Genomic DNA, 24,629 nt, shown 5'->3' with positions numbered 1-24,629 from the left:
CATTTTTTTAAAACGACCATGTATAGTAAGGTAGTGTTAAAAAAAAAAAACATTATAGTAAGGTGTAAAAAACAAACAAACAAAAAAAACAAACAAAAAAAACCCCGCCTTACAAATACTATACATGGCTGTTAAAAAAAAAAAAAAAAAGAAAAAAAAAACTTACTATACGTGGTCATTGAAAAAATGCTTACTATACATGGTCGTTTAAAAAATACAATAAAAATTGCCTTACTGTACATGGTCGTTTTCTGATAACATTTACCACCTTGACAACGGTCCCCTTTCAAACGGACATTAAACAAAACACTGAACAAGAAATAATCATTCAGAGTGATAGTATAGCAGTTTCATTTTATTTTCATCAGTTACCTGAGTTTCCATAGAACTCCCTGCAATGTGCTCACGCAGTCCTGGTTGGTCAACACTGCATCGGACGACCTCATCCAAAGTAATGATTGATTGATTGCTCGTTTGTATGCAAATATATACATATATATATACACATATATATCGAGGTCATTTAATTGATGATTAGTTTTTTTGTGGTGAAACAAAGTCATCACATTTGCTCTTCCCCCCAACATGAAACGCGTCTCCTCACCTCTTTGCTTGATCAGTGTCTTCCATGCTCACAGCGCCCCCAAGTGTCCTGGTACGGCAGCAGTCTCAGCCGGGCGCTTGGCGTGACGGGCGTGGCTTCCCGTCGGCGCCTCCCTCCTGTTGCGATGTCGTCCCCCTCTTCCTCCCCCTCCTCCTCGCTTCTTCCTCTCCTCCTTGGCGGCGAGCATCCGCTGGAGTTTGTCGAGCTCCAGCGCGGCGCGGCTTCGCTCCAGCACGTCGGCGTTGCTGAAGACGCTCTTGAAGGTGCGCAGGTGTTCCTCCAGGCCTCGCTTCAGCCGCGCCACCTCCGTCCGCAGCTCCGCCCCCTCCTCCTCCGCGCGGAGGAGCTGAAGACGAAGCTCCTCCGCGATCCTCTCCAGCTTCCGCAGGTCGCCGCCGCCGCCGTCGTCTCCTCCGTGCCTCGCCGACCGGGACGACGGCTCGTCCGCCGGCGGCGCCTCCTCCTCCTCCTCCTCCGCGTCTCCTGCGAGACGAGTCGACGACGGGCTCAAAGTTAAGCGGCTGTGCGTGTAATCGTTCAAAAGTAAAAGCAACATGAATTAAAGCCTCAAAAAGGTAAACGTGAAAGGCATCATTTAGTCTTAAAAAGCAGAAGTAAAAAAACAAAACAAAAAACATTAGCAAGTAAAAATCAGGACAAAAAAACACAAACAAAAGGTCCAAAAAGTTAAGTCGTGGTCACAAAAGCAAAAGTCAAAATATTTAAAATAAATAAATAATGTAAGAGTAAACAAGTACCGAAAAATTCAAATGAAATAGTCAAAAAATATTCAAGTAGAAACAATTTAAAAAGTAAATAGTCAAAAAGTGAAAGCCACATTTAAAAAAATTTAATTCATTGTCAAAAAAACAAAACAAAAATCAGAATGTGGAAGAAATAGTAAAAAAAGTGAAAGTCAACAAAAAAATTAAATATAGTCAAAAGTGAAACAGGAGTAAAAACTAAAAGTCAAGTAAAAAGGTTATGGATTAAAAAAAAATAAAAAATAAATAAATAGTCAAAAAGGAAATGTCAAAGGTTAAACCAATATTTAACAAAAAAATAAAATAAAAAAATTAATAGTACAATGTACATAAAAGTCAAATGAAATAGTCAAAAATTATCATTCAAGTAGAAAAATTTAAAAAGTAAAGGAAACAGTAAAAGCAACATTTAAAAAAATCTAAAATTGTCAAAAAAAATCAGAATATTTGAAGAGTTTTTTTTACTTTTTTTTTTTTAAATAAAAAAAGTAGATATAATCAAAAGTTAAAAAGAAGTAAAAATTAAAAGTCAAGTAAAAAGGTTATGGATTAAAAAAATAGTCAAAGGACTAAATAAATAAATAAATAAACAACTAAAAGTACACTATAAAAAAAGTACAATTCAAAAATTTAATACAAATGTATTTATGTGTATATATACACTTTTTGCACTTTTTACTTCTATTTATATTTATTTTTTTGGATATTATTTGTATTTTTTTAATATCCATTCTTATTTTCACTTTTCGTCATTTATTTATTTGGAATTTTGGCCGTTTTGGTCCTGCATATAAAATGGCCGACCGAGCGTACCTGCCAAGGCGGCGGCGGCGGCGGCGGCGGCGGCGAGGCTTCGGTTGCCGGCGCCGAGCGCCCGCTGGAGGATCCCGATGTTTTGCCGCAGTGCCGGGATGGAGTGCGCCTCCTGGTCGTGCACGGGCCACTCCAAGAACTCGAGGACCTCCTCGCCCAGCAGGATCTCCAGGACGTCGCTGTGGCGGATGGCGTCCTTCAGCAGCGAGTTGAAGGACGCCGACAGACGTTTCATCTCGGCCAGCACGCGCGTCATTTCCGCACGCACGTTCTCATTGTCCGACGACGACGACGACGACGACGACGACGACGACGACGACGATGACGACGATGACGATGACGACGACGACTCCTTCGGGGAGTCTTGCCGGGACTCCGTCCGGGCTCGCGTCTCCTGCAGCAGGACGCTCAGATGCCGCACGCTCGACTCTAACGTCGTCGTCCGGTTCTGCTCGGACATCATCGACTCCTTCACCTGACAAAAACAAAATACATGTCAAAAACATATGAAAGACTAGTACAAGTTAAAAAATAAAAATAAAAATAAAAGCCCAAAAAAAGTAAAAAAAAATAAAAATTAAATATTTTTTTTTTAAAAAGTACATGTCAAAAATGATGAAAGACAAGTACAAGTTAAAAAAAATAAAGGCCAAAAAATGTAAAAAAAAAAAAAAAAAAAAGTACATGTCAAATACAATGAAAGACAAGTACAAGTACAGTATAAATAAATAAAGAAATAAAGAAATACAAGGCAAAAAAAAATGTCAAACATGAAAAAATGTCATGTCAAAAAAAAAAAGGAAAAAAAAGAAGCTAGAGGTCGGCACAGCTGAGGCTTTCCAGGCGATAAAAAAATAAATAAAAATAAAGATAAAATAAATAAATAAGTAACTAAAGATAAATAAAAAATAAAATCCCCCAAAAAGAAAAAGAAAAAAGTACATGTCAAAAAGTATGAAAGCAAAAAAAAAATAAAAAATGTGTTTCATTGTGAAAAAAAGACATTAGTAAGTCTGCTAAAAAGTCAAAGTAAAATAAAGCAGTACAAGATGGAAAACTAAAATCAAAGTATGTTATAAAAAGTATGTCAAAACTGTAAGTAAGAGTAAAAGAAAAAGCAAAACCAAAAAAATATGTCAAAATTATGAGTAAAAATTATAGTGAAAAGGTCTAAAGTTGAAAAGAAAAATAAATTACAAAGTAGAGGTAAAAAGGTAAAAGTTAAGTAAAATTAATTTAAAAAAAAAGTGTAAAAGTAATCGCTAAAATACAAGTCACAGTTCAAAAGGAAAAGCAATGGTCTCATAAATAAGTCCGTTTAAAAAGGTCAAAGGTCAAATATGAGTTAAAAACGTTTAATTGAGTGAAAAAGTTGCACCAAAGCAAGTTTTCCCGCCGTACCTGCCGCAGGCTCCCCCGCAGCGCCTCCACGGCCGCCTCGGCCCCCCACGTCCGGGCCTCCTCCTCCTCCAGGGCCCGGCGGTTCTCGTTGGCCAGCTCCGTGGCGTTGGCCACGCCCCCCTCCAGCCGTCCCAGCGCCTCGGCCAGACGCACGCAGTCGCAGGGGGCCGACGGCGTGGACGAGTTGTTCCTGTAGAGGGCGGTGTAGAGGTAGTCGACGTCCACGTCCATCTCCAGCAGCCGCTGGCCCTGCCGGCTCAGGTTGGCCGCCAGCCGCTCCACGCGCTCCAGCACCGTCACCTTGGCCGCCTCCACCTCCAGGCCCGTCTCCATGAACAGCACCTGGCCGGTGCGCGCCGTCTGGTTCACGCGCTCGCCCAGCGCCTTGGCGGCGCCGCGCAGCTGCTCCACGGCGCCCGACGTCGCCGCCGCGTCCTCCCACAGATCGGCCACCTGGAAGTCAGAAGTCAAAAAGTCAAGGTCCGCATCAGTGGTACAGTCCAAAAGAAAGGTCAAAAAGGTTTGGCTTTGTTTTTTAGTTTTTTGTTTGTTTTTTTTCTTTTCATTTTTATTTAGTTTTTTTTCTTTTTTAGGGTTTTTTTGGTATTTTGTTTGTGTTACTTTTTTTTAGGGTTTTTTCTGTATTTTGTTTAGTTTTTGTTTTTTTGGTTCCTTTTTTGTAACGTGTTTTTTTTTGTGTTTCTTGTTTTTGGCGTCCCTGGGTGGGCTAAAGGTCAAAAAGTAAAACAAATGGGGGGAAAAAAGTCAAGAGTAATACTGACTAAAATAACGGTAAGAGCAAAAGAAACCAGTCAGTCAAAAAACTTTAGAAAAGTAAAAACAAAAGTCAAAAAGAAAAGTTAAAAAACAAAAACTCCAGTAAATATTTAAAAGTATAATTGTAAATTGTGTCAAAAGTTATTAGTCAAAAAGCAAAAAAAATAAAATATATAGTAAAAATGTAATTTAAAAAAAAAAAAAAAAAAGGAAAATAAAGTGTAAAGAGCCAAAAAGAAACATACTGTAATTAGTAAAAACTATGTCATGAAGTACAAATACATAAAGTAAAACCTAAGTCAAAAAATAAAAGTCAAACAGAAGGAAAAAAAAAAAAAGTACAATAAATAGTAAAAAAAGTATGTCAAAAAGTAAAAGTCAAAAAGTGAAAAAATAGTAAAGGGAAAACAAGTAGCAAAAAACAAGTTAAAAAATCAAACAGAAAAACAACAGCAAAATAGTGAAAAAAAAAAGTAAAATAATAAGAAGTCAGTCAAAAATTAAAAGAAATTGTCAAAAGTAAAATGTTAAAAGTAAAAAAATACGACACACACACACACACACACATATAACAAGTGAAAAACATGCTGAGTCTGCAGTGCCTCGCGCCGCCTGTAGATGGCGCCGGTGCAGCACGAGCGGCATCTCACCCTGATGGTGTTGTTGACCACCATGTTGTCCAGGCGCTCGATGGCCTCCCACACGGCAGACGTCTGTGACATCATCGGGTGCGCCTCCTCCGGGGGCGGAGCCACTTCCGCTTCCTGCTGTTGCTCTGCTCTTCCCTGTTCCTGTTCCTGTGCCTGCTCCAGTTCCTGGTCCAGCTTGAGCTCTGCCAGGGTGGCGTTCATGGCCTGCAGGCTGACCTGACAGCAAAAAAAAATAAAATAATAATCATAATTTCATAATTGATATTTTGTCTACAATAAATGTTCACCTGCAGCATCTTGCCGTGTCGTTTGATTTTGAAGTCCAGGTCGGTCTTGAAGTTGCTGATGTTGTAGTGCAGCATTGCACGCTGGGAGTGAAGCTCGCTCTCCAGCCGCCCGCGCAGCGCCGCCACCTGCTGGACGCTTTGCTCCACCTTGGCGTCCAAGCGCCGCTCGTAGTCGGCGAGGTCGTCGCGCTCGCGGCGCCGGGCGCCCTTTAGCTCGGCCACGTCCCGGCCCAGCTCGCCCAGCCGACGCTCCAGCTGCTCCAGCGAGCGGTTGAAGAGCAGCAGGCTGGGCTGCAGCTGGGACATCAGCAGCGCCACCATGTGGCGGAGAGGCAGCGCCGCGGGGGGGACGCCGACGGCGGGCGACGCCTCCTCGTAAGCGCCTCAAACGCACAAGAACAATTCCATTTACTCAACATTTTATATCGCAAATTTTATTGTTATATTTCATTTAAATACATACAAATATTCAATTAAAGTAATATATTAAACTTGAAACTATATTGACTCAATAAAATTGATTGATTCAAAAAACTGCCACCCACAAGCACACAAACCCCAACGTAGGAGTTGTGAGGTCGCAGAGCAGTGACGGGAAGTTTTGGCATGGCGGGGGTCAAAGTTTGAAATCACAAACAGTCGGTCAGCTGGCAGTCCCGAACGAGCGTCAACGTGATTTACGGCGGTGAGGCGGGAGACTTCCTGTCCACGCACGTAAACGCATAAACGAGGGTCTTCTTTTCGCCACGCTTGCGTCAGTTAAGTTAACCCCTTGAGGAAAAGTAGAAAAAAACGCTAGCATAAATATGTCAGGATGGCCGAGCGGTCTAAAACGTTCAGGGGTGTCCAAACGTTTTTCATTTGAGGGCCACATACAGAAAATCAGAAGGACGCAAGGGCCATTATGAGAAATTGTGTTTTCTTTTTTTAAAAAGCATCTTCGTTTTTTTGTTTTTTGAATTTTAGTTTTTTCGTTAGTTTTAGTTCACTAAAATAAACTTTAGTAGCAGCTGTGTTTTTCGACACCCTCCCTTCTTACTTTGACCATCTCCAAACATGTTTTATTTTTTTATTTTAACTTAGTCAAATGACATTTTTAGCATACGCCACGGGCCATTAAAAAATGGACGTCAGGCCGTATTTTAGACATCCCTGCGTTCAGGTCATAGTTTCGTAGGCGTGGGTTCGGACAAAGTATTTAAAAAATGAGTGAATAGTTCTGCGATTGGCTGGCAACCAGTCCAGGGTGTCCCCCGCCTACTGCCCAGAGCCAGCTGAGATAGGCGCCAGCACCCCCCGCGACCCTTGTGAGGAATAAGCGGTCAAGAAAATGGATGGATGGATGGAGTTAATAGTTCAAGCCAACATGACCTACTGTAAATTTACACTCACCAGGATGATGGAGGGGCTCCTGCTGCTCGTGCGTTCTGTCAGGATGCGGGACCTGGTCTTGATTCTGGACCTGGACGGGATGTTGTGCGTGGTCCCGGTCCTGAACTTGGATGGGATGCTGCACATGGACAGGATTCTGAACGGGTTCCCGATCCTGGACGTCGATGGGATACTGGACATGGACAGGATGCTGTGCGTGGTCCCGATGATCCTGAACTTGGACTGGATCCCGGACGCGCTCCGAATATGGAACGTGGACAGGATAGCGGATCACATGGTCCCCGTGCGGAGTGTGGACGGGATGCTGAACGTGGTCCCGGTTTGGTACGCGGGTGGGATGCTCAAGGCGGTCCTGGTGCTGAGCGTGGTCCCCATTTGGTCCACGATGAGGAAAGCGAGCATGGCTGACATTGTGCGGCGCGTTGACTGACCCCTGGTGGTCGTTCTGCTCTCTGTTTGGGTCGCTGTGCTGTTGCTGTGGCAGTTCGCCTGAAAGACAGTCACAATTTATCTTGACAGTTAATACAAACATCTTGTTTACATTATTGATTGATTGTTTTTGTCATTTCAGTGGCTGACTTAATAAGGAAAAAGAAAGATTAGAATCTCTTCTTTCATCAGAAGAAAAAAAAAGCATATTTCTATCAGCTTCCCTTCTGCAGCAATTAGCATTCAAATATAGCGAACCCGGGATTGATACAAATTTGCAAAAATATTGGAGGCTGATGCTGGCCTCGATCTTGAAAAGTCAAAGCACTTGCTTGGTGAGTCATGGTTGGTGTATTTTAGGATTTGGAGTTCCTCTGATTGTGTCCAGCGAGGTTGATGACTTCACGCCGTGGGCTCGGCAGGAAGTGCTTTGAATCGGAGGTGTGGTGGGAGCAAGCCGCGTTTCAGCGCTTTTCTTTCGCCGTAATTTTCCAAAAACAGGAGGGATGTGATAAGAAGTTTGCAAAAATGTTTTTCTGACAGAACGCTCCTTTGCACTTGTACATATGCCGCCGCTTAAAGGAAGGAAAAGCAAAAAAAATGCCCACGCGTGCCGGACGCAGTTAAAAATAAACCCGGCCTCTCGTCAGGTCACTTCAACATGATGTTCGTCTATTAAAAACGGCTGTCAACTTTTAACCTGCCGGCGGTTTGACGGCAAGAATCTCCACTGGGGTGAGTCAAGGTCGACAGGATGGAAGCAGGGTGGAAAGGGGGGGGGGCATGGTTTACTCAAACTTTCCTCCCGGGGAGGGGGGGGGGGGGGGGGGGCTTTTGACCTTCCAATGACCCGGACGCTCACTTTCTCAACTGCGTGGCTTCCGCACTGTCTTGACAGGAGAACGAATGTGTGCACACGTGTTGTAAAATCATGCGACCGGAGTTGACGTTTTGCTTTCAGATTACAGAAGTGACGCTAGTTCCAATCCAAACTCACATGAAAGGAAAACAGTGCGGAGCTTAAAAAACAGTTTGATGGAATTGCGATTGCTTGGTCAGCACGGTGTCCTCGTGGTTTTGCATGCCGGTTCTGGGTTTGAATCTCTGGCCTCGCCTGTGTGGAGTTTGCATGTTCACAACCTGGTTTTTACTCCCACATTCCAAAAACATGTTAGCATGTTAGATAGCTTCATTGAAGAACCTAAATTGGTGTCAATGTGAGTTGGATTCCTGTTTGGCATTAACTGGCGACCAGTCCATTTTTTGGTCTATATGTGCCCTGACATTGACTGGCGACCAATCCGTTGTTTTCTGGAGACGTGCCATGTGTGAGATGGTACCAGCAGTGTGGAGACTTCCAGGAGATCGCTGGACTTCGGATCCTCCAATCGGAGACGAGCTCGCAGAGTCGGATTGAGCATCAGCGACTGTCAAAGATAAGTTAACATTTGATATATTATTATTGTCATTTTTTAAAATCTTGACTTTTTCAGTTGCGTCAACTTATAAAAGCACACAAAGACGACGACGACACGATGAGCGTGTGCCCGATAAAGACCTGACAGGAAGTTTGCTTTTATTTACGTCTGTCTTCCTTTTCAGGACGTCCTCCTCCGGACTCCGAGCAAACATGACTCTTTCCCACAAAACAAGTCCGGACTAAATTAAACGCGTACTGGTCCCGAATACACTCCAGTTGGGGGACGAGGGAAAACAAATATTAAAAATAGAGCTTAGTGGAAACAAAATGCTCCGTTAAGAGAGACGTTTTTAGCCCAATTCAACACAAACACAGAAAATAGTTCCTCAAAAAAATGTTGTTTGTTTAGTTTCCTTCCATTGAGGCTTTGACATTATGGTCTTGTGTTTAAAGTAACATAAATTACATTTAAGCATATATTTTTGTGTATATGATTTTTCAGAGATAAATGACTAATTTAAGAGGCTACAGGGTGTTAAAAACATAACAAAAGAAATATCTTTACGTATTGTTTACTAAAATATCATGTAAAGGAAAGCTAGTGAGTGTAAACAGTATTGGTCCTCGAAAAGAACCTTGAGGAACTCCAGAGTTCACGTCAAGTGTCCTAAAATGGGAGAAATCAACCTCCTCATTTTATAACTCACATCTGTAAGCGTGTTTTCAAACTGTTCCGTGCAATTGATCACAGCCAATCAAGTGAGCACAAATCAGTGATTTGTGGTGATTGACACCAAGTGGGCAGCTTGTTGCCACGGTGACGATACTGAAGCGCATAAGAGGAGGAGTCACCTATGTCGTCGCAGTTGTCTCCTCCGTGTCCCGGACAACATCTCCACAACAGCGCCGTGGTCACTTTCTGCTTCTGCCTGTAGAGCGGCCGAGTGGACAGCTTGTACCTGCGCACACGGACGCATAGCCCGAATATTTTGTCCCTCTCATGTGGAGTAGAAATAAATAAATAAATAAACATATTTATTTTTTAGATCAAATATTGTTTCAATGAATTCATGATTTAGATAAAATATGACTAATTAAAGATAATAAAAAAAAAGTCTGAGTCCACAATATGAAGTTGTCAGAAAAAGAGATGAAAAGTAGATGAAAAACTTTAAAAAAAATTATCTAAAAATGTCCAAGAAAAAAAATGACCATAAAATGTCCAAAAAGGAAGAAGAAATGCAGAACCATAAGTTGCCCAAAAATGTCAGAATTAAAAAAAACAAACAAAAAAAAGCCAGATAGTTTAAAAAAAAAAAAAGAATGAATAAAATGTCCCAAAACAAAAAAAGAAATCCAGAAAATTACCATAAAATGTCTTTGGAATTGCAAAAAAAAAAAAAAAAAAAGTCAGAAAAAGAGAGGGGAAAGGTCGATCAAAATGTTTTAAAACAATTACCTAAAAATGTCCAATAAGTTACCATAAAATGTCCAAAAAGGAAGAGGAAAAGAAGATCATTACCATAAATTGCCCATGAAATTGCCAAAAATGTCAGAGAATTGAATTAAATTGATTTTTTTTTTAAAAGTATTTAAAAATAGGAGTAAAATGTCCCAAAACAAAAGAAGAAATTCAGAAAATTAACACAAAATGTCTTTGTAATTGCCAAAAAAGCCAGAAATTTGACAGAAAGCCAGAGAAGTCAAAAAAATGTATGAAAAATGAAATATGAAAAACCTCCCCCCAAAAAATAAAACAAAGTCTGAAAAATTATACAAAAATAAATAATTAAATAATTAAATAAATGAAATAAAAAAAACCCAAAACAAAACCAGAAGACAAAAGGTCGCAGAAAATGAATGTCAACGTACTGCTCTCATATTTTTGTGTTATGGTTTTTGGTTATTAATTTGGCCTAAAATGGCTCTTTTGAGTCAGGAACGCTCGCTTGCTGACCCCTGGTCTCGAAACAGTAAGCGAAAGTATTTGATGCTTGGTTGTGGTTGCTTCCTTACATGACCAAATGACAGTCTGGCGTTCCGCTGGGACACGGACTTTGGGACTTGATGGTGTATTTCTCCGTCCCGCACGCCACCGCCGTGGTCACCACCCGCTTCTGCACAAACGCGCACCAGTTCCTGCAAAACGCACACGTGAAGAACATTTGTACATTTCACATCAACATTATTATTATCATCATCGGTATTAATATTATTATTATCATCTCAGTTCATCTTCACAGCAAACAACAACATTCAAATGAAAACCGGCGGCTGTTTGTTTGAACAGCTTCAATCCATATTTTTGTGCGCGCTCGCGTCTTCCTGCTGCCTGCAGGATAAACGACTGATGGGAAAACATGACTTCATGCAACGTTTGGACTTTTATTCCTCCATTGTTTCCTGCGCTTCCTGTCGGAGGGGCGAGCGAGCGCAGCAACAATCCCACAATTCAACTACTGTACAAACTTTGGCTTTGTATTGGTTCAGCAGAGTCGAATTTACTGTCAAAGATCGTGATAACTCAAAAGTCAAATATTTGCAGACGTGACCGTGAGGAGAGCAGAGGAATTTCCATGTTTACAAATGTTTGTCTCCTGCAAAGATCAGTTAGGACACAATTTCCTATCTGAACGTCAAATTGACGTTGTTGTTTTTTCTTCCAGTAGCTCAGTGGGTGTCGGCCGTTCGGAAGGAAGGAAAAGCAAGACATGCTTGATTTATTTCACACTTGCAAAGGAGAATGTAGAAGAAGGAGAAGATTTTTTGCTGACGCAGCATCAGCGCGCACGTCCACCTGCATGATGAAGACGCCGATAACGACATTCTTACGACACTTTCATGCGCCTCAGCACGAGCTGCAAATGACAATTTCTCGCTCCACTTGCTTGTTTTGGTGATCTGGATCAGAACTGATGTGGACGGGAAGAAATTGGAATCAGAAGCGATCTAGAGTAGAACTGATGTGCATGCAGCAACAATGTAGAGAATAGATGTGAATCAGCCATGTCAATTTGAAATAATCTGTATCAGAACCAATGTGAACAGAAGCACTTAAGACCAGAACCAATGCAAATCAAATGCAATCTGGATCAGAAGCAATCTGCTACAGTGTAAACTATCAGAAGCAAGTTGCATCAGAAGTGATGTAGATCACAATCAATGTGAGTGAGTGAGAACTGATGTCAATCAAATGCGAATCGGATTTGATCTGGATCACAACCAATGTGGATCAGACACTTTCGAGATCAGAACTGACGTGAAGTCAAAACAATCCGGATTAGAGCCAACGTGGAGCAGAAGCAAAAAACTCCAAATCACAAGAGATGTTTTTGAATCGAATTTGATCTGGATCACAACCAATGTGGATCAGAAGCTTTCGAGATCAGAACTGCCAAGAATCAAAAACAATCTGGATTAGAACCAATGTGGAGCAGTAGCAACAAACTCCAAATCACAAGAGATGTTTTTGAATCGGATTTGATCTGGATCACAACCAATGTAGCTCAAGCGCTTTCAAGATCAGAATTGCCGAGAATCAAAAACAATCTGGATTAGAACCAATGTGGAGCAGAAGCAACAAACTCCAAATCACGGGAGATGTGGATCAGAATCAGTTTGAATCAGAAGCAATGTGAATCAAAAGCAATCCAGACCACAACTGATGTGGATCAGAAGACAAATGAATCATAGGCAATTTAGGACAGAAGCGACGGGGATTAGAATCAGATCCAAAGTGTTTATAGATGAGAAGCAGCGTGAAGCAGCAAGTGATGTGAATCACAAGAAGTCCCGAATCAGAATCAATGTGAATCCCAAGACAAGAGAATCAGAAGCAGTGTGGATCCGATTGTTTCCCTCTTCATCGATTTTGCAGTTTCTTCTTCTGCATCTTGTGGATGAAGCGACACATGATGAGCGCCACCTGCTGTCCAGTAGAACACTGACATGCATCAAGAGGTCAACAAGTCCCGTGGGAGCTTTTGACCTCTTCCTCGGCAGCATCACGGATGTCGTCAATAAAGCTGATTCAAACATGATGCGTCTTTGTGTGTGTGTGTGCGTGTTAAGGCGCTAATGGAGTATTGTTTTGTCAAAGGCCCTCAGGGGGTCTTCAGGGGTCCCGAGGGTCCCTCAGGGTTTCCGAACACGTCCGTGGCGGCGACATTCAATCCTCGTATTTAGTCTGAACAGCTGAAACAAAGTGACGCGCACGTCAACACATTTGTGACGTTTGCGCTCAAATAACGCACAACCGGGACACTTCAAGTCACTCGGCAGGAAACGCAACAAACGCAACAAACATCCGAACCAGTCGAGCAAACGCCACAAATAGTGACTGCATTGCGTTGATTTACTTTAGTGCAGATGGAAGAGGCACATATTGGAAAAAAAAGTGACTTTTTCATGTTTACATCCAACTAGTTGCGTGTCAAATGTCAACATAAAGTTATCCTGAAGGTGGCGCCGGATGACAAGTCAGATCCGATTTCGTCAGCCCGCCCTTTGAAGAAGAGCTCCATAAGGCGATGTGACGGGCTGGCCTCATACCTGGTGAGCGGCTCGTAAAGCGTCGGCGTGGGTGGCAGACGTGAACAACATGCTGGCAGTCAAAACACGCAAAAAGACTTCCTGCTTGCTCGCAGCCAAGGCGCCACACGCTTGGAATGCGAACACATGTCAGGGATGAAAGTACACGATTGGACACCATCATGCGCCCAAAGGAAAACAGTGGGGATGCGACATATGAGTGTCATTTTGTTTCATTTTTGGACTGCAGGGGGAGCCAAAATGCAGGAGACGATTTTTTTTTTTTTTTTTTTTTTTTTTGCTGGTGATGGTGAACAACACGAGCCGCGAAATTCTGTTGGTAAATGACGCCGCCCGCCCCCGCTAAAAAACAAAAAACTAAAACAAGGCTTATAATTCCCCATAGATGCCACAAGATGGCAGCAAAGCACTACTCACTTCAACATAGTTAATCTGTTGAGATGCCACAAGGAGGTGTTAAAGTACTACTTTTGTCTAAATGAAGCTCTTCAACTCACTTCAACAAGCTTCCTCTGTGTTAAGATGCCACAGGGTGGCGTTAAAGTACTACTTTTGTCTAAATGAATCTCAACTTACTTCAACACAGTTCCTCTGTATTAAGATGCTAGAGGGTGACGTTAAAGTACTACTTTTGTCTAAATGAAGCTCTTCAAACCACTTCAACATAGCTACTCTGTATTGAGATGCCACACGGAGGCGTTGAAGCACTACTTTTGTCTAAATGAAGCTCCTCCAATCACTTTAACATCGTTCCTTGTTACCTAATGCCACAATTTGATGGCAAAGCACTACCTTTGTCTAAATGAAACACTCAGTTCACTTCATCATAGTTCTTCTGTACTTAGCATGCCACGGGATGGTGGTAAAGCACTACTTTTGTCTAAACGAAGCTCCTCAAATCACTTCAACATGCTGTAGTTCTTTGGTGCCACTCTCTTAAAACTGCTGGATCAAAAATAACCTAATTCTGGTCAAAAATCTGAGCAATAATTTTTAGTTTATTTTACCCAGGAGTTTTAAGGCTGTAAGATGCCACAAGATGGTAGCAAAGCACTGCTTTTTTTTTTTTAATTACTGAATGAAGCTGCACTTTGAAACAGTTCCTTGACATTCCGACGCCAGAAGATGACACCAAAGCACAACTTTTACTCAAAACCAATCCAGTGTATTTGCGCTCAGGCCGGCCAAGTTGCAAATCACGACTACGTTCAAGAAGTGGAAGTGACAGGAAAGAAGAAATAACACAAGGCTTGATATATTCATAAATAATAATGCATTTTTTTCTGTCACTGCTGACGATGTGTATTTATTCTGATTGGACGCTAACAAACATCCAACAATGATAATGATCAATCAGTTAGCGGGTTCCAAAAGACACAAATTGTCCTCCAAAAGACAAAGTGTAAAATTCCAGCTGAGGTTTGATGGACTCACCCACTTCGGGCCGGGTAGTTGCCCCCATCCTGCATGAGGGGGGTCTCCTCGGTGGCGCTGATGACGCCCCAGTCCTCTCCCTCGCCCTCCTCCTGCTCCACCTCGGGGTCTCGGGCCCTCACGTCCCCGCGAGCGCTCGGCAGAACGGCCAGAAGCACGAGCAGAACTTTCACGGCTGTCATCTTTGCTGCCGTGCGAGCGAGCGAGCGAGCGAGTGGGGGGCTCGCGCGCACGCGTCCTCCTTTTAAAACCAAAGAGGGGGAGAGAGAGAGGATGAGTGAGAGGAGGAGCAGGAGGTTGCGCCCACACGTTTCCCCCTACAGGAAGTGACATCACGATCAAATCTGATCAGGAGTTTAACGTCGAAGTTGATGTGGTGAGATTTTGCTATTGTAATAATAATAAATAAATGAACAAATAAATCTATTTCAAAATGTGAATACATTTTGTTCAAAATTGTGTTCCAACTTCCAATTGGATATTATAAGATGGCACGGAATTTTTAAATTTTTTTTTATTATATACCTGTAATGTTTTTTCGTATGTGGCCCTGAGTGGAAAATGTCTGAACATCCGATCCCAAAAATCATAAATATACATAGACAAAAAAAGCAAAAAAAATAAATAAATAAATAAAAGGCTTAAAATATGATAAATTAACCAACAGATAAACGGATAGTTTATTTAAATTAAATTATAGCATCTGACACTCTTATTATCATATTCACGGTTTACAATATAACTAAAATGCACAAAAATATATACATTTCTTACTCATCATAATATTACTTTTAATCTGAAAAAACAGGACTAGATTTAACTTCTACAGGAAATAAATTCTAATCTTGGAAAACTGCAATTCCAGATTTATTCTTGTAGTATAATTTGCATTATAAAAATATGAAAATCACTAAAAATAACTTTAATCTCACCCAATTATTTATTTATTTTAGAAAAATATTTTTAAATCTAAAAAAGCTGCCATTTTATTTGTGTAAGATAAACATTTTAGTCTCACTCTCAATGTATATTTTAAAATTAATTCTCGTTAAATGAAGACTTTTTTTGAAATCTTCAGTATTTTATTCATTTTTTTAATCCAATATTATTCTGGGAAAATCATTCGGACTTTAGTGTTGTCTCCATACAGGAGAAAGTGACAATAATAATAAAAAAAATAAAATAAAAAAAAATAAAATCACTCACTGTCTCATGTTGCAGTGACGTCGCCCTCTACAGGTGATGATGGTAATCACCCAAAGGGAGCCTTGAGACTCCTTGGTGGCTACTGGAAGCAGTCACCTGATCTCTGGAGGCATTTCCTCCTCCTCCTCCTCCTTCTTGTTCCTTCCTCCGTCGCCCTACGAAACAAATCGCTCACTCCTTTTTCTCTCTCTATCTTCTTCATCCTCTTCCTGCGCTGCGATAAGGAAGCAGGAAATCCACTGGGCCAATTCCTGTCCTTTGGATGGAGAGAAGACAGTGAAAGACAAGTTCAATCTCCTTCATCTAACACTTTTATTGTTTTGGCAAATATAAGAAATCTAAATTATTGTTGACAAATGATTGTGTTCATCAGGAAGGACACGATGATGTGATGTTGTCACATTTGCTTTGCATTTGATTGCCGATTAAAGTCAAGCAGAGGCGTGTGTTCAAGTTAGATGACTTTCCCACAGAAAAAGAGCAAATGTGTGTGTCACTTCCGAGGATTGTTGCAGTCGAGAGCTGGTGGGGGGCTGAAGGGTGTGTGTGTGTGTGTGTGTGACTAAACGGGGGCTGAAGAGAAAGTGACAGCTAACCAAAGTGGAGTAATAAATAAATACATTTCCAAGCATTCGCATTGAATTCCATCACATAAACCGGAGTTGTGACTTTTCGTTTTTAATTGTTGTTTCTAAATTACACTTTATGTTAAATTGTGATATGTAAAGCACTTAGTTGCAACCACGGTTGGTCTTTAAATGCAGTATTTAAAAAAAAAGAAAAAGAAAAGTTGACTTAGCAAAGAACAGTAACAGCTAGCAAGCTAGTTGGTACAACTTGATGGGGAAAATAAGACACAGATAAAATAAAACTGACCCTTTATATAATTGTCAGCATTAGAATATCCACATATTGCTCGAAAAAGTCTTTTTGTTTGTTTGTTTGTTTGTTTCCAATGTAGAATAAAGAAGATAAAATAGTACATCCATGTAGTTTCTGTAGCACAATAAAAGGGTACTGCACCTTTAAATCCAAGCGACCCGACCAGTACGTTTTCAGTATCTGGCCAGCAAGTGGCAGCAGGTTCTCATACACCACGTCAAACAATTTTACTCCCTACAAACAAAAAATATTTTAAGAATACACCAAGAACGACGTCGTAAAATCAGCCACTAAGCTCGTAAGTGCTTATCAATGCGCACTACGTCCGCATATTAATCCATTTGTAGGGACATTTTCAGGATTTTCTCTCGGAAAAAGGGGGTGGAAGCTGTGGAATGTTTTTCCGGGTGTGCGCACTGAGGCTGCGCACAAGTGCTTCTTCCAGCCTCTTGTGTTCTTCTGTTGGATTCCAGCAGTTTCTTTCTCCGCCGCTGCACAACACAACAACCATTACAAGTAAGAAAGCCTTATTTAGCATTTCTGCAAGTGCACAAAATGTGAGCAGCTAAATGTTTCAAGATGCGCGTTTTAAAATAAACGTCGAAAAAGTGAAAGCGTAATCTCGTGATATTAAAAACGCGCTGGTTACTAATTGTTAATTTAGGGGTAACGGAAGGTACGCGCAGATCGATCGAATGGTTTCAAGACAACAGGTTACAAATGGAAATTATGTGTTTTCTCAACGTTAATTTGACAAACTGCAGTTTTCCCTGTTGCTTAACACACACACACACACACACACACACACACACACACACACACACACACACAAAAGGCAAAGAATGCATCGGGGTGAAAGTTCATTCATGACTGCTGATATGACACGCGCACTTAAGATTTGGAACTTATGTAAGACTGGAGTCAACTACTATAAGATGCACATTCTATAAGTTTAGAAAAGAAAAACTATCAAAACTACACATTATTTCATCCTCCAGAAATAAAAAATATTGTGCCATTGCGTGTTACTTATTTGACATGATGCATGTCATGATCTGTAATTCTGTTAAATTGGATCGACACTCTTTTTCCAGCCTCATTTTCTGGTGACGTAAGAAGGAGTCACCATGACTCAGCACATCTGGCCGTCGTTGGAATGTGCACAAATTCTATCAGATTTCCTTTCCTATAGGAAATTGTATTGTACTAAATATAATGTATAATAATAAAATGTATCTTTCAATATTTTATATGTAGTCAGATTCGTGTAGTATGTGAAAGTAAAATGCGTTTCTGCACACGGTATTGCAAGAAACAAGTTGTTTGTTTGTCCAAGCAATTGCTGTCATGACTTCATCCACGTCTTCATCCTGTAAACCAGAATGATCGACAACAATCAAATATACCAAAATAAAATACAATTCAACAGCATGCTACTGTGCCACGTACATCATTCAATTATTAACATGACCACGACATCAAACTAGGACTGGAACTAACCAATATTTTAATAAATTAATCAATTTTTTTTTTATTAATTGATGAATCAGATAAAAAAAAATACAATTGCCATCCCTTTCTTCAAAAACACAACTTTATTTAAAATTTACAGTGTGGAAAACGCTCAAACATTGATTATGATTCACTTCCTGGGCAGATTAGTTTGGCCTGGCAACATGTAGAGACTGAAATCTGATTGGACCCCAAAAAAAAATCAACATCTAAAAAAGTTACCAAATGAACGAAATAGGCGGAATGAAAGCAATTTCATGGAATAATAATTATTGGAAAGGTCCTTATAAATGTCAGATCAGTGCTTGTTGCGATAGCGTGAACAAAGGAAGCACGCTTTTTTTTTTTTATGAGTCGTCGCGCTCAAATCAAGTGTGACAAAGTCATAAATTCCCTGTCAGCAAGTCCCGATAACAGAAGAAACATTTGTTTGTAATGTTTCATTTGGATTTGCGCCACGGCAGCCTGTCGAAAGGCCGAACACGTCAATCGCTTTCATTCATTCATTCGTTCTTTGGTTAAACATTTATTTGCTCCCGTCAACCGCATCCAGGCATGTCCAGCAAGGTCGCCGTGGTAACGGGTGGCAACAAAGGCATCGGCAAGGCCATCGTGCAGGCGCTGTGCAAGGAGTTCCAGGGCGACGTCTACCTCACCGCCAGAGACGAGTACGTCTTTTCTTTGCACGCCGCGGACACGTGAGCGCCTCAACAATCACCGCTTTTTTTCTTTTTTTTTGTTTTTTGCAGAGGGCGCGGTCAAGAGGCCAAGGCGTCCTTGAGCGCCGCTGGTTTGAAGGTCCACTTCCACCAGTTGGACATCAACGACGCCGGCAGCATCACGCGGGCCGCCGACTACTTTAAAGACAAATATGGCGGCGTGGACGTGCTCGTCAATAACGCCGGCATCGCTTTTAAAGGTAACGCCGATATAGCAATTGGAGGATTTTTTTTTCATAGGTTGGCTGGTCACGTCTATTGAAACTTGAGCTTGAACCGACACCGAACGAGCGAGTTCCTGTTGGGTTCAAAACGTCCATTTTTAGCTACCGAAATCTTTTTAGCAACTGAAACGTTTTTTTTTTTTTTAAACTACAGAAAGGTTTTTCTTTTTAGTTGAAAAAAAATTGTTTGGTTGGTGACATGTCACAAAATTGGCAAAAATATTGATCACTGCTTTCCAATATTTAGCAGCAGATGTTTGTAAATCACTTTTTTATTATTATTATTATTCAAATAATAAATAATCAGTCTGCTTTTTTCTTTTTGACCAAAGAAGCCTGAAATTTTGAGGATTAGGAAAATAGTAGGTATCTAAATGATTAATCAATTATTGATTCGTTTTAATAGCAATTAGTAGCTTTTATGAAATGCCGTTTATCCATTTAAGTCCCCAAAAACAATTTTTTTTTTCTTTTTTTTGTTTTAGTGGCCGACACGGCGCCGTTTTCCCAACAGGCCGAGGTGACGTTGCGGACCAACTACTTCGCCACGCGGGACATGCTGACCCACTTCCTGCCGCTCGTCAAAGCAGGAGGTAGCGAGCAACAAACGCACACGCGCACGATTGGCTCAAGTCATTGGATTGAATGCACTTGAAATGTGAGACGTGTGACTCGCACACACGTGACTTTTTTTTTTGTTCGTCCCCAGGCCGCGTGGTGAACGTGTCGAGCTTCGTGAGCGTGCGCAGCCTCAACATGTGCAGCCCGGAGCTGCAGTCGCGCTTCCGCAGCGACGACATCAGCGAGGACGAGCTGACGCAGCTCATGACGCGTTTCGTGGATCTGGCCAAGGACGACCGGCACAAGCAGGGCGGCTGGCCCGAGACGGCCTACGGAGTCTCCAAGATCGGCGTGACGGTACCGCGACACCGCCACGACACATCCGCCCGCGTGTCACATTCAGACAAATGTATTGGGACGCTTCTTAGGCCGTGTGAAAAAAGGGATGACCGTTTTCAGGAATGTACAGCGAGGAAATAACGAGGAAGAATTTGGACAAAAAGTGTTGGGGCCAAGGTTATTTTCGTTCAATAAAACTATAGATACAGATACACACCTTTGCTTAATATTTGTTCTTATTTATATTATATTTATATATATATATATATATATATATATATATATATATATAAATAGTGCTGTCAAAGTTAAAGCGTTAACTAATTAATTAATCCCAAAAAAATATCGCATTAATCATGTATAAACGCAGATTAATCGCACTATTAATTTTGACTGCAAATGATCCTTTAGCTTGACAGAGGATGACGACGTTAAAGGTAGCGCACAGGTTGTGTTTGAATAATAAACATAACGTGCATTAAAGTGAAGCATTTAATAAATGTTTGCGTGTGACATTCAGAATATTTGTTCATGTCAAACTATATGGGTCATTTTTTTCCACTTTAAATTATGCAAGTAATTTAACTGATTAGAAAAAGAGGAGGATGAGACGTCCTATTAACATTAAATGCCGAAAAAATTAACACATAAGAGGTGCATTTGAAATTTAGCGGGCAAAAAAAGTTGATTAAAAAGCCTTTTTGAATAAGCGATTCAAAAAGCGATTAATCTGATTAAAAAATGTAATCGTTTGACAGCTCTTATATATATATGCGTTTTCAGGTATCTATAATAATAATTATAGAACTAAATAATAATAAAAAGCCCTGCCTACTGCCCAGAGCCAGCTGAGATAGGCTCCAGCACCCCCCCTTGTGAAGAATAAGCGGATGGATAATAATACAAAAATATTTGGAGCAGTGCAGGAATGCGTGTGGTCGAGTATCACCTTATCAGGTGTTTTGTTACCTGACTTGTCTGCGTTTTTTTTTTTTTTTTCTGTCAGACTCTGTCCATGATCCACGCCAGGCGTCTGACCAAAGAGAGACCAAACGATCAGGTAAACAAACACACCTTTGTTGTTGTTGCCGTTGCAAAGTCTGACAGGTTGAACGCGCGCTCCAGATCCTGGTGAACGCGTGCTGCCCCGGCTGGGTGCGCACCGACATGGCGGGCCCCAAGGCCCCCAAGTCTCCAGAGGAGGGCGCCGTCACGCCAGTCTACCTGGCGCTGCTTCCCGCCGGCGCCTCGCAGCCTCACGGCAAGTTCGTGTCGGACAAAACGGTGCAGACCTGGTGAGGGAGTCCCGCCGGCCCCTGCTCGACCTCAGCCGGAACGGCGTCTGGAATCGCAACGGCAGAGTATCATTACAAGGGAATACCAGTCAATAAAACAAAATGTTGGAATCGGTGACCTATTTCTTATTTGTCACTATTTCACAGCTCAATCAATCAAAAAAAAAAAAAAAAAAAAAGTCAGCCAAATGATCAAAAGTCAAGTCAGACTTGAAGTCGCGAGGCGGCCATATTGCTCCTCCCAAGAAACGTTTCTCAGCATACCATCCTGTACATTGACAGTATCCAAATTGGTGAACATTTCAGAACAGTACTTCGGAGAAACAGCATGATTTATGCTTTTTTACATTTATTAAACATAAACAAGAGGACTTCAGACATTTTACAACATGCCTTAAACACATGCAGAAATTAGATGCTTAGTGGGATACTTCACTTAACTCGTTGACTGGCAGCCATTTTGACTGAAGCAACTGGATTTGGACTAATTTTGTAAGGCCCCCAAAATATTCTGTTCTAATGCAATAAAAACATGAAACCTACCAAAAGAAAGATTAGAGTGTCTTCTTTCATCAGAAAAAAAAGGATATTTCTATCTGTTTCCATTTTGCAGCAGTTAGCATTAGAATATAGCTAAGTTTCATCAATAATCACATTGCTGGTGAAAACACTGTCAAAAAGAGCTCGTTGCAACATGGCCCTGGCTGATCTCTTATACTCTGCTGCCACCTGCTGGCCGATTTCGTAATGACTGCCATTGCTCCAACCGCTCTCTTCAGTTGAGATGCTGCATCAACGCCTTCTGTTATTAGCATTAAAAAACAAAAACCATCTAAATACGTCTTGGCACGGACGTGTATGGGCTATCGGCTATCCAAATAAATTGATCTGTGGTGACACCCAGTGGTCATTGCGGGTATTTGAAATTTGTGTTGTGACTATGAAACATCATTTGAAAGTGACGATCGGTTTGATTATTTTGTTTCGCTTCCAAACTTTGTAAAAAAAATAAAACAAAAGTGTGACTGACAGTTGTGTTAGCAAGTTAGCTTAGCTCGTCATTGGAGTCGTGGTAAAAGCAAAATGTCACGCAGCGTGTGCTAATAATCTGTCTGGTTTGTGTCATTTGTCACAGCGTGAAAGAATTGAAGACGGCGACATTTTCGCGTCCTCGTTGACTTCCTAATGGCTCGCTTCCTCCGCCGAGCTTTTTTTTTTTTTCTTCCTCTCACGAGTGTTGTTGAGCTTGTCGGAAAAGTGAAGTGCGTGTTATTGTGTGTCGTCGTGTTGACATTTTGCTGCCTGCATTGTGTTGCCACTCGGGAACAACAACATGTCACAATGAGCCAAAGGATCCGACTTGACATTTTATTCTTCCGCTTTCATGTCTTCGTGTGTGTTTTTCGGGATAAGCAGGATGCTTTAAAAATGATTTTCTTTCACGTGGAATTGACCAAATTCTCAATTGAGTCAATTTATAATCAGAAGGACTTAAGAGTCATAATTGTAGTAAATACCAGCAATGTTTATCATAATTGAAGAAAAAAAAAAAGTTTTGTAATGAAAGTTAATTATATATCATCATAAAGGGACTGATTTGTATTTAAATCATATCTTAATTGTAATTGGAGTGAATCGGATTATAATGGAGCAACCTCATATTGCAGCAAGACTATCAAGAAACATCGGTTGAGAGAAAAAAAAGAAAGAAGACTGAATTCCATTTCAAAACTATGCAACTAATCCATTGTATACAGAAATATATATATTACATGCGAGTATATTAGCAGCTAACATTTGTGCGTGTCAATCAAAGTGAAGGTTCAATCGATACGCGGCGCTCGCCCGGCTGATTGTATTAACGCCACATATGATTACATATCGACATGTTCATAAATGATGCCGTTTGCAGAGTAATACGAGTGCAACCTTGAGGGTGACCTTGACAGTCCGTACGCGACATCAGCAGAAGAACGTCAGAAGATTTCGCCTCTTGTCAACAACGTTTGAAAAACTCTCAAAGCATTATCATATAATATTAATCCTACAAATTCCATCCATCCATCCATCGTTTTTGACCGCTTATTCCTCACAAGGGTCGCGGGGGGGGGGGTTGCTGGAGCCTATCTCAGCTGGCTTTGGGAAGTAGGCGGGATACAACAAACATGGAGATTATAAAGTGGCTGCAGTTTGTGGTGACCACCGCTAGATGGCAGTAAAGCAGTATGGAGGTAAATATGCAAAAGTAACTCGTAAAAAAAAAAAAAAAATTGTATCTGTAGAAAAAAAGTATACATTTGTAAAAGGTGTGATTTGTACCTGAAAAAACAAAATTGTACGTTTAAAAAAAAAGTACTTGTATTTTACATGCATCTGATGAGGATTTTTTTTTGCTCACTAAAGTGTCTTTAAAAAAAAAAAAAAAAAAGTATTTATTTTTTGGCGGGGGGGGGATATCTTTGTTTAATATGAAATCGTATCTGTCACTGACAATTGTCTTACTGAATTTAGATAAACAGATATAATCCATCCATCCATTTTCTTGACCGCTTATTCCTCTTCACAATGTAAAAAATAAATAAAAATAAAAATCTTTTGTATTTTAATGTTTCGTAAATCTACAAAAAAAATAATAAAAGCTTGTTAAAATAAATAGCACTCTATAATGTATTTTTTTTCTTTTTAATACAGACTAATAATATAAGTAGAATATGAAAGCATGAAACAGGTGTGCCCAACTTGGCCACGAGGAGGCAGTATAAAACTGTGCAGTCGAGTTCTTCTTTGACTGTACAACAAGTTGTTGTAATTTGAGCCATTTCCCTAAAAGGATAAAGATTACACGCTTGTTTGACAATTGTGACATTCTCAACATGCTGTTGGACCATTTGTGTTCAAATATCAGCTGCTTAAAGGGACGTAAAAAAACGGCAACGAACGATGCTAACGTTAGCATGTCATTGTTTTGTTTTCATGTTAACAATTAAGCTAGCGTCACTGACGTTCGTCTTGAGTCTCTCGCTGTGACGTCAAAGGAGATGTGTCAGCTTGACCCTCTCACTAACTCTCACTTACCAGCACTCCTCAAAGACCTCCGTGACCCGACCGATGTCCACCACATCGTCAGCATCAGCACAAGAAACTTGACAGCAGAGCCGGAAACAAGCGGCAGCGTCAACGTTTTGTTGAGGGACGTCAATCACGTGAACGTCATTTGTTGGGAAACAGCTCACTCTAGTGGACAATCGCAGAAACTCCAGCCAAAAGAAAAAACCGCCTTGTCATCTTGTTTTTAACATTTTCACATCTATGTTATGTTTTTTTTTCTTTCAAACATTTTTTAAAAATCTTTTCACCACAATCTCATTC

At 40.9% G+C, this 24,629-nt stretch overlaps 2 protein-coding genes across 4 annotated transcripts; one reads left to right on the top strand and one right to left on the bottom strand.

The window, feature by feature from the left end:
• Positions 1 to 334: 334 nt before the first annotated feature.
• Positions 335 to 24,529, bottom strand: LOC144000948 (uncharacterized). Of its 3 annotated transcripts, none has more exons than XM_077494766.1 (14): positions 24,336 to 24,529; positions 16,752 to 21,307; positions 15,729 to 15,984; positions 14,523 to 14,763; positions 10,554 to 10,676; positions 9,390 to 9,496; positions 8,458 to 8,544; positions 6,689 to 7,177; positions 5,297 to 5,679; positions 5,010 to 5,225; positions 3,583 to 4,035; positions 2,532 to 2,656; positions 2,182 to 2,492; positions 335 to 1,087 (listed from the first exon to the last, which is right to left on the bottom strand). In XM_077494766.1, exons 4-14 carry the CDS (start codon positions 14,702 to 14,704, stop codon positions 633 to 635), a joined length of 2,931 nt encoding a protein of 976 aa, XP_077350892.1. In that variant the 5' UTR covers positions 14,705 to 14,763; positions 15,729 to 15,984; positions 16,752 to 21,307; positions 24,336 to 24,529; the 3' UTR covers positions 335 to 632. The 3 variants fall into 3 exon arrangements, with proteins under 3 accessions (XP_077350892.1, XP_077350889.1, XP_077350890.1); XM_077494763.1 differs by having other exon boundaries at positions 2,182 to 2,656; positions 16,752 to 17,980; positions 21,040 to 21,307; positions 24,336 to 24,528; XM_077494764.1 differs by having other exon boundaries at positions 2,182 to 2,656; positions 15,729 to 15,979; positions 24,336 to 24,528.
• cbr1 (carbonyl reductase 1) lies at positions 16,852 to 21,379 on the top strand. The gene is made up of 7 exons (XM_077494767.1): positions 16,852 to 17,126; positions 18,676 to 18,790; positions 18,872 to 19,041; positions 19,551 to 19,658; positions 19,775 to 19,983; positions 20,972 to 21,025; positions 21,091 to 21,379. The coding sequence occupies exons 1-7, from the start codon at positions 17,006 to 17,008 to the stop codon at positions 21,262 to 21,264; spliced, it is 951 nt and encodes a 316-aa protein (XP_077350893.1). The 5' UTR covers positions 16,852 to 17,005; the 3' UTR covers positions 21,265 to 21,379.
• Positions 24,530 to 24,629: the final 100 nt, after the last annotated feature.

The sequence above is a fragment of the Festucalex cinctus genome, chromosome 14, assembly GCF_051991245.1.
Source record: "Festucalex cinctus isolate MCC-2025b chromosome 14, RoL_Fcin_1.0, whole genome shotgun sequence".
NCBI classification, from domain to species: Eukaryota; Metazoa; Chordata; class Actinopteri; order Syngnathiformes; family Syngnathidae; genus Festucalex; species Festucalex cinctus.
Note: the sequence above shows the minus strand (reverse complement) of the source record. Positions and strands in the feature narration are given on the sequence as shown.